This window comes from Vanacampus margaritifer, chromosome 7 (assembly GCF_051991255.1).
Source record: "Vanacampus margaritifer isolate UIUO_Vmar chromosome 7, RoL_Vmar_1.0, whole genome shotgun sequence".
In the NCBI taxonomy this organism is placed as follows: domain Eukaryota; kingdom Metazoa; phylum Chordata; class Actinopteri; order Syngnathiformes; family Syngnathidae; genus Vanacampus; species Vanacampus margaritifer.
In genome coordinates, this window is record NC_135438.1 from 11,682,434 (window position 1) to 11,692,945 (window position 10,512).

A 10,512-nucleotide genomic window follows, 5' to 3' on the forward strand; every position below is an offset into this window, starting at 1 on the left:
GATGCCAGGCAGCTGCCAGATGTGGCTCTAACCGGAAAATGTACGCAGGAATGCGATGAGTTTGGCCACTCTGACACGTGCTGGATGCCCGTCCGCCCGTCCCCTCGCCAGCGCCAACGCCACGGCAGTGACCCCCCGCGGCTCTCCACTTTCGCCCCCGGTGACGACAACAACAATCTACGCAGAAACGACCACGAGAGCGACAGCGAGAGCGCAGGCAGTGCCGGGAGCTCGGAACCAGGTGTGGTCATGGCAGGAGAAGGTCAGAGGTTACCACTAGTCAACGGTGATCCTCTGGGCACCCTGGGAAGAGCCAACAAGAACATGGGTGACCACAATCGGAACCTTCTCAACCGGAAGATGACCTCGGCGTCGTACGACACCTTCAGCAGCGCTGGTTTCGGGAGGCGCCAGCAAGATGAGGAAGGAGGAGAAGGAGGCCAGAACCCAGCGGAGGTCATACCGCTGACCCGGACTGGAGGGGACTACAAGACCACATCCTGCCTCACGTTGTCACGCCGTGAAGTCTACCTGTGACCTCCTCCCCCGTGCAGCAATCACTCCGGTGGCCCGTCGCCACATCCCGAGGACTAATGTTGATTGGTTTTCCGAAAGTTGTACATGCATTTGAAACTTCAGGATTCTAATATTTATAGGCACTAAAACTTCAGCGAGTGATGGATCAACTATTTTGAGAGCTCTTGCCAGGAGTACTTCCCTTTCAAAAAGAAACAAAACAAGAAAAAAAAACGTCCATGTGGGGGAGGAAGACTTCATCTCTTCTTCTTCTTCTTCTTTTTTTTTTTTACCTCAACCTGATGCATGCCTGACCTTCTGCCACTGAGGCAACTGTGTGGAGAATAGAGAGTATGGAAGAGAGAGAGAGACTGAGTAAATCACAACGCCATAAAAGATTCAGTATAAAATAAAACTTTTAAGACTTCATCGTCAAACATTCAGTCACGTGCAGTCAGAATACGTAAGTACAAAAAAAATAATAACTCGAGCATTTCGGTTCCATTTCCGCATTTCTTAGCGCCACACTGGAAAAACAGTCAAATGTAAATGTTGGATTATGCCTCTTAATAATTAGAGGTGACTTGAGCTAGGCTGTTGTGTCGCTATCTGGGTCATGGCACCAATTGTAAATCTCTGAAGAGAACTTTTACCGGTTCTTTTATCTTGAATGCTGGTCACAGCGACACAACAGCAGAGCTCAGGTCAGGTCTATTTTTTTGAAAGAGGCCAAATGTAACAAGAAGGAAAAAAAGTTGTTGGATACAAACATAATGTTATGAGAGAAATGTCATCTTGTTACAATAAAACAAGCAAGGGGGAAAAAAGTCATGGTTAAGTTTGTTAAGAATAAGCATGTGATGTTAAGAGCGAAAAGTGAAAAAATATAGCAATGGTACAAGAATAAAGTCATAATTTTCTGACAGCAATGTTGTAAATTTCCAAGAACAAACTCATCATCCAACGAAGAAAAAATGAAGAACATAAATATAACAGTCTAAGATCAATATCCCTTCTCTGTAGAGGCCAGCTCTGTATTAATCACATATTATTAAATAGCTAAATAAAAAAAGATTTCTAGCTAATGATTATACAAGGTTAACTAATTAAGTGATTTCAGTGAGGTTAGTTCTTTTCTCGGAACAGGCAGTCATTCACACAATCGCATTGGCAGCAAATTAAGTTTTTTGTTACCTTATCACTTTGTTCTAATGGGAATTCCTGTTTCTCCTTATTACAACATACAGTATTAGAGAGATAGACTAATGTGTCTTTTCAGGGCCGATACCGATTATTACAAGTCAAGGAGGCAGATAACCGATATTTGGAGATGATTCACATTCACAAAAAGGGGAAATTATTGGCGTTAAAATTTTTGAAAATGCAAAATCCAGCTCTAACTTTGTTGAAATGTCTTTAAGAATATGTTTAATGAACACCTTTTCAGATTTGCTTGTTTTTTTGTTTTGTTTTGTTTTGTCCCTTGAAAGTCAGAATTCTCACTTCAAATTTTGGGGTGGAGAATATAGTGAAAATCCTCGATGAGAAAAGTATAGAAACTGTGTGGTGAGGGCTTTTAGAGCCTTAAAACATAAAACTAAATACTTTGCGCTTTGCGGATTTCATTTATCTATCAGTATCTTTTTGGAACCTAACCCCCTAAAAATGCTAAATTTTCACTTATCTTCGTTTTAACTCAAACAAAAAAAAGTGCAGAGAGTTCCCAGCATTGGCAGCATCTCTTAGAAAAGGTTACTGAAAATTTTATCATTTAAAATTAATTTATTATCGGCAGATATTATCAAAATGCTGACTATCGGCCATAATATTTTGATTTTATTCTTCTTAAGTCAAATTTTTTAGTGTGGCCCTAATACTGCGTTGTTTGCTTTGTAACTGTTAATCACAACACATACTAGTTCATATAAAGGTAGAAATACATGAAAATACTTTCACGAGTACCTCATTCTTAAAGCTTGGAGACATATTTTGTACCCTGATGGATACAAATGGACTATAACTGTACTTAACTTCTGACACTGTACCAATGAACAAGTGTACAGTCACATCAGAAATATTATTGACGATCTTAATGATCTTCAATGCAAGTTCGCCTTCATTTGTATTAACAGACTGCAATGATGTGATTTTTTTTTTTTTATGATACAATGTAACCACTCCGAACACAGAGCATCAATAGCATCACAGCGTGTTTGACAAATTGCCTTCGCATCCAGCCTGTATGTATATAAAGTATGTGTGCGTTAGAGAACAAAGCGGCATTCTATGCTCACCTACATGACCTGTGACCCCCGCGCGACATGACAGGCATGTGAAGATAAACCCGATGCATTCAGCGACATTGTAACATAAAGACAACGGGCATTCGCTTTCATGCAGAAACAAGCACACTATCATTAGGAGGATGCGCCATTTGACACTTTGCCTGATCCCCTCCTGCCAATATTTAAACATGAAACGTAGTCAAATCACATCCTGCTCCATTTAAGGGAATTCCATCTACTGTATGTAACATTAGACAAAGTGCAGATAAGAAATATTCAGCCTAGTGTAAAGTAGGACTCATAGGAAAAAGGACTAAAAATAAAAGCTGACTCTGCATGAAAGATAATGCTAACTACTTCTTTGCTCTTAAAAAAAAAGAAAGAAAACCACGAGCCTTTTTTTGGATAACTATTTGGATACATCTGTATTATAAACGTGTGCTTACGGGGAAATGGAGATAACATCGGTGCACAAAACAACCTGAAATTCAGCACCTTTTTTTTTTTTTAACCAAATGGTGCCAACCCGAGCCGAGCGTGCACGAACTCCCTCGTCCTTTCTCGCGGAGGAGCGACTGTGGATCGAGGCCAGCACATCTTAATTCCCATCATCAGAGCGTGGATAGGGATAATAGGGTTAGCACGTCCCTCTGGTCTTAATGAGTTCCTTTTCTGGCTCTTCTCCTCCTCCCTTGATCTACACATATCTTATTATGAACGTCTCAATATGTGAATGTAACCGGAAATTGTCGGCAAGTGTGTCTTGTCTCCTCATTTGTTCTGGAACCGCGGACCTTTCTGAGCTTGCGCCGCAGTTTTTTCTAAGATTCCGATGGGAGGATGAGAGTCTCGATATGGAACCTAAAGCAGGAAATAACATCAAAGTTGGAAATGGTGCATAATGACACTTTGTATACATGTAAATACTTTCACCTTAACAAATATGTGACAGACTATCCCTTTCCTGGAGTTTTCTTTATCTCCTATTCTACTGAGATTTTGCCCCGGATGGACTGAGGATCAATCCATTTGACGTGGACACACGGATTGTTGGAAATGCTCACGTCTTATCGAATGACTTTTTTTTTTTGCCCCAACTCAGCTCTTCAAACTGCTGTTTTAAGGCAGTTTCATGATTGCACCTTTCAATGGGGACTTACTGTAAATGAATCTGTGTGGGTGTGTATCTCTTTTTTTTTTATAATATACTGCACGTTTAAACAAAGTTTCACTACTGCAAAAACAAGCGGGGAGATGGACTAATGAGGACATTTTGTCAGATGGGACAGCGGACATTTGTCATCCCCCTTGTGCTGTTTCTCTTATAGCCATGTACAGATGAAACTATACTGTAGAACACACTGAACTGGATACCGTAAAGGACAATGGCATGCTTAAGCTCTTCAAATCTGCACTTACAGTGAACAAAAAAAATGAACAGGGGGAAGGATTTTTTTTTTTATTATTATAATTTTTCTCTTCTTGGTTTTCTTTTCTTACTCGGCTCACTGTTTTTTGCTGTTCCCTTCCTCTTCTTGACATAAGAACTAATTGCATTTGCTATGACGAGGATGAAAAGGAGCTTTCGGCACATGGTTTGGTATGAAGACGAATCCTGTAAAGGTTTGAATTTGACATTAAAAAACGTCGAACACTCACACGTCTGCTCTTTGATGAGTCTTTCACACACTTGCATGAGATTAACAACCATTTGGGCTTCCCACATTCACAAAGTAGCGAGTAATTATCAAATTCTCATTTGGGACGTGTTACATTGGAAGTGCTTAAAGGCAAAGGCAATTTGACAACCAGCATGACAGGATTAGGAAACTATTGGAAATATTGTTTCAACAAGCCAAAAAAAGCCAAATAGCCTACTTGAGGGCTGCAACTAGAGATTATTTCAGTAATAGATTAATCGATGAATCACATTAAAAAAAAAAAAAAATTCCTTCCCTTTTTTCAAAAACAGGACATTATTTCAAATGGACATTGCCCAAACATAAATTACTTATGATTCAGTTACTGTTTGGTCTCTCAGGTGGGGAACATGGGCAAAAATGTTGATCATTGTTTTCCAAAATAAAAGCAAGTGTTTTATTTTGGTTCGAAACAAAGATGATCAGTCTGCTTTTAAGGAAAGCCACAGAAATCGGATAATAATTCCGAGCATTTGGACAATTTTAAATAAAAAACATGTATCTGAACATTCCATTGATTATCAAAATAATTAATTTAATAATCAATTAGTTGTCAATTAATAAAATAAAATTCTTATCTTGGATGAGCTGAAATCTCAAAATATTCCATACAATTTTACATGAGCTTCATTACTGTCCACACACGTAAGCACTACATCAGGAATAATACAAAATTGTTTTGTTGAGCAATTAAAATTGTAACACCTTAACATATATGGACAGGCTCCTGCTACATATTACAACAGACATGACATGTATGCTTTTCCTAATTCCTAGGGATGTTCAAGTTGTTCTTAATCTTGTTTATTCTACAATATTCTTGCTAAAATATGAAATCGTTAGTGATCTCTAGAGGGGAAATTGTGACAGTGAGACATATCACATAATAATAAACACACCAAATTCAGATTATTATCTTTGTGAAGGCAGATATTTGATACAGCTGATACCTAACGAACTTACTGGCTCGCGACAGCCACTAATTAATAAATGCAATACGTTTCATTAATGGCACTGAACTCAATCGGAATGTCTCTATTTACTTAAATGGGTATAATGTAGCAGTTTCAACATGGTGAAAAATTATTATGGGTGCAATGCCATTCTGCTACATGCAAGACTCACTGAAAAGAGATGATTGTGCCATTGTCGTGCCAAGGTTAAAAATGTGACTAAGACCAAATCCTTTCCTATCACTCACAACACATGACAAGGACAAGGACACTATAAGAATTTTACATTGATTTGTATTTTTTATGTTTAATATATATATATATATATATATATATATATATATATATATATATATATATATATATATATATATATATATATATATATATATATATTACATTTGGCCAGTAAATCCATGGTTAAAGTGAATATTCAGCTGAAAGAAAAATAAATGAAATTTTGGCCAAAAGACTTGCATACAGGCTTTAATTGCTCCAATCTAAGAGAAGCGTGAAGGACTTCTAATGTCATCAGGTCCTGCAAGCCTTTTCCTTCGGTTGAATATGCAACGCTGACACCGTGCGGTCGTTAAAAGAATTGCTACTGCTTTTACATCAATTCTTCGAGCAGACAGGGGATGCTGCTGTGGATGTTATTATTCGTTTCAATGATATCCAAGGATGCAAGAATAAAAAGCCTCGAGTCTTAAAGCTTTCTACTTAAAATGTCATTTGACTTTTAGTGCGTGTTTTATTACCAAGACTGCACTTACGCATTATTATTCTGATGTTAGAATAGGAATCACACATTGCTCATTGCTCATTTATGAACACAGGCTCTTCTTCCTCCACATTTTATGGAATGTGTCGTAGAAAGTTGTAATAATTCACAATTATTAGGATGGAAAGACGTGAGAAATCTGCCCTAATCACTGTCCAGTAAACTTTTCATGCGGTCATGTCATTACATTCTGTTTTAAAAAAAATATTATATATAAAATAAAATAAAACGCTTGCAGCACCACACTCCTTACAATCATGGATGGACGGACAGGTGTATGCATCTATAATATATAATTTAAAAAAATTATAATTGGGTTTCTCATGAACAGCAATAATCTACCCGGGTTAATTTGACCCAGGCTATATTAAATGTGTGTGTGTGTGTATGTGAGGGTGGGGTACACACATCCCAATAAACATCATTAAGCATTTTCATTGCTAATATTGCAAATTAGCCCTTTTTAACAAGGTAGATCATGAAATACTATTTCTAGTTCTTTAATTTTGAAATTGGTCAATTTGATCCGGGCTATGTTTAATCTTCTAAAAGTGCCCTGGCAATTTATTGTAATTCTTGATTAACAGTATTTAATGCAAATATTTCAAAATGAACCATTTTAATTGTCTGTTGATGAAAAGTTTCATATAGGAAAAAAACACTTTTTTTTAGTTCTTAAACTTTCAAATGGGTCAATTAGACCCGGGCTGTTTAATGCTCCAAAGGTATTCCATTAACATTAGAAACCATTTTTTAATAGAAAATATGTCAAAGTGAACCATTTTAATTGATGATAAGTTTCATAGCAAATTATTTATTTCGATCTTTGACTATCAAATGGGTCAATTTGACCCGGGCTATGTTCCAATAGCTTTCCAATAAACACTTTCAAATTGAAAATAAACAAAGTCAACCATTTTAATTGAGAAAATGTAAAAGTGGAAAATTTTAATGTCAATGACATGTTTCAATAGCAAAAAAAGAAACCATGTGGGGTTTGACCCTTTACATCCTCAATGTTCCAAAACCATCCAGAGAAACATTGTTTCATTGCAAATATATTGAAATGAACCATTTTTGTTGCTAGCAAGTTTGATAGCGAAACGCTAACATTTGTTGTTTAACTTGAAAGTGGGCCATTTTGACCCACAACATAACAGGGGGGTTAATATAATTACAGGCCACAGTTTGAGACACTCTGTCTTGCGGGACATCCCTAAGGACTAATTGTTCTTTACTCTGCCTCATAAAATGCAATATAAGCACCCTTTATTAAAACATCTAACTCATCAGCTACCACAACATAAATCAATCTTGTTGTTCCTCAACAGATATAAACAATAACCCCAGTGGGCCTTGCGGATATATCAGCAGATAAGTGCAGAATGGCAGTGTAAAAGTAAGCCAACAGCCTTCTTGGAATGAAATTCCAGAGATAGACTCAGTGGATGAGCTTTTTTTTTTTTCATTATTGATTTCATACAGATAGTAGAACATATTGCAGGGGTGGACCCCTACTATGCTAGATAGTGTATCAAATGGTCTTTAGAGCTAAAATAACCAGGATGTTTAGAGGAAAGTGAGATAGCCTTCAATTAGCTTTGCCGATTCAAAGATATCACCCAACACTATGATTATTGCATTTCCTTATCTTGCTCCTTGTTTGTATAGCCTCCATAAATCATATTTAACATCACATTCACTCTGTCAACTCCAAAGTCCAGGATCATTGCTGTGGGTAAAATCTGTCAGCGTGTTGTGTTTGTCTATTGAGGAAAGCCTCGCAGCGCCGCCGTAAACAGGCGCGCTCGCTGATGTGCCACATCGTTGATGTGCTATTTGATCCTCTAGAGGCTTTTTCATTTTCTGGCTCTTCATCTTTTTTTCCACGGCCGCATCGGCCTGAGCGCATCAAACATCTGCCCTCCCAGATAGAAAAATGACACGTTATCACATTGGAGCATACTGAATCCGTTAGTAAAGTATACACGTGGGAGCCTGAAGCTGCAGTCTGACATGACAGGTGACAATTGAAGGATTAGGCTATGAGAATAGGATTAGGTTTAGGATATGTTATGGGTTAGAGTTTTAAACTAGGGTTAGGGCTTCAAAGTGGGGTTTTAAACGAGGGTTGGGGTTTCAAAGTAAGGTTTCAGGGTAGGAGCAGGGTTTCAATGCAGGGTCACAGCGGCTATAAAATTATTGGTTGAAAAATTCAACTGTCAAACTGTGAACTCAGTTTTCACATTAGGGTTTCAATTTAGGCTTTAAAACTATGTTGGAGTTTCAAATGAGGGTTTTAAGATATGGTTAGGGTTTACAACTTGGATTAAGGTTTCAAATAGGGCAGGCTCACAATTTATAAAAGTGATTATAAAATTATGGATTAAAAAATTTAACTGTCAAAATGTGTTAGCTCAGTTTTTTTTTTTTTAATAGGGTTTCAAACTATTGTTGAGTTTCAAATTAGGGTTTAAAAAAAATCAACTTTCAAAATGCGTGAGCTTAGTTTTCAAAGTAGGGTTTCAAACTATGGTTAGAATTTCAAATTGGGATTTCAAACTATGATTTGGGATTTCAAATTGGGATTTCAAACTGTGGGTAGGGTTTCCCGTTAAGGTTTAGTCTTAGGGTTTCAAATTAAGGGTTAGGGTTTCAAAGCAGGATCCTAATGTATAACTGGCTATAAAATAAATTACAAGTGATCAATTTAGGGGTTTAAACAGTGGTTTAAAATTGTGGTTTCAAATTAGGCTTAGGCTTCCAAATTAGGTTTTAAATGAGGGTTTCATGGTTTGGTTTTCAAATTAGGCTTTCAGAGCAAGAGTAGGATTTTAAAGCAGGGTCACAATTTTTAACAGTGGCAAAAAAATATGGCTTAAAAATTCAACTGTCAACATGTGTGACCCTCAGTTTTCAATATAGGGTTTCAAATTGGGGTTTTAAACAATGGTTAGAGGTTCAAATATAGGGTTTTAAAACAAGGTTGTGATTTCAAAGTAGGGTTTTAAACTAGGAATGGGGTTTCAAAGTAGGGCTTGAGAGTAGGAGTAGGGTTTTTAAACAATTATACATGATGTTTTTTTAATACAATAATTATGTATGTTTGTTTGCACACATGACAACAAATGACAATTACATTTGGTTTTAGTCGAAAAGCTCAAATCTCTACATCCACGAATATCCAAATTAAGTATTGCTAAGGGCTAAGAGTTCAGGTGAGATGGGGATGATGCATTTGTGAGGAAAAATAAGGCTTTCTTTTTTGTACAAGCCTGATACATATTTCGGGTGTGCATAGCAGAGGCCTGAGGGACAATCAGCAGTAACAGCACAGCTGGCTCACTAAATTGCCCAAATGCCATTTCCTTTCGAAACAGCTGCCGATGCTCTCTAGGAATGACTAATATCTGCATTGTTATGGCACATTTTCACACACTTACACCACTCTCAAACACACTTTTCAGTTTATAGAATTTTATGACCTGCTGCCGTATATGGATCATTTGCATTTTGTTTGCCTCACAAACTTGACATTACATCACTTTGCTTCCGTCCCAGAGCAGATGGCCGTGCGGCAAACACATCTGCACTAAGGTGACGCTGCCTGCAGAAATTCTTCTCTCGAGGCAGCCCGACAATGAGTGTGTGCGTTTTTAACTTGAGGAGGGACACGGTCAACAGAAACATTACGATGCAATGCAGATATACTTTCAACAAAATAACAAACGCACAAACGATGTCATACACTTAGCATGACATTTTCATATTCTTTATTCTTACATACTGAAGGGAAAATAACCACGGTTTGATATGTCCTCATGTAACCTCTTATATAAGGATATGTTGTTGTCCTGAACTGTTGTACGAATCCAGGTGCCCAACAATTTGTGAATAAAGGGCCTGGGAACTCTTCCTTGTTTATACTATAGCCCTCCCTGCTTCGGAAACATGTTTTCGAGGGTGCCTGGGAGAGGGCTTGGCCAGCCCGGTTTCTCACGCTCACAACTTTTTGTAAACGTATAAAGGACGGAGCGGCACACGGTGTGGGTAGAGTCAGCTGTGGGATACGTACGATCGCCCAGCCGTTTTGCAGCTCGTTCTACCCGGACCTTCGGCTCTCCGGTCTAGTGTCAAGGTAAGCGCTGATGATGATCATATTATGCTGCTTAGCGTTGAAGTGTGTTGATTGCTGTTTGCGGGGAATAAAGGGCACCATTATTCTAGCAAAGTGAGGTGAATTTATTGCTGTTTGCGGGGAATAAAAGGTACAATTA

At 37.8% G+C, this 10,512-nt stretch overlaps 1 protein-coding gene across 2 annotated transcripts in view; it reads left to right on the forward strand.

The window, feature by feature from the left end:
• Nucleotides 1-4,459, forward strand: part of pcdh7a (protocadherin 7a) — a 59,238-nt gene extending 54,779 nt beyond the window's left edge. For both annotated transcript variants that reach the window (XM_077570695.1, XM_077570694.1), the window contains one exon: nucleotides 2-4,459. In XM_077570695.1, the coding sequence (XP_077426821.1) occupies nucleotides 2-537 (536 nt within the window). In that variant the 3' untranslated portion in view covers nucleotides 538-4,459. The remainder of the gene's footprint in view (nucleotide 1) is intronic.
• The last annotated feature ends 6,053 nt before the right edge of the window (nucleotides 4,460-10,512 follow it).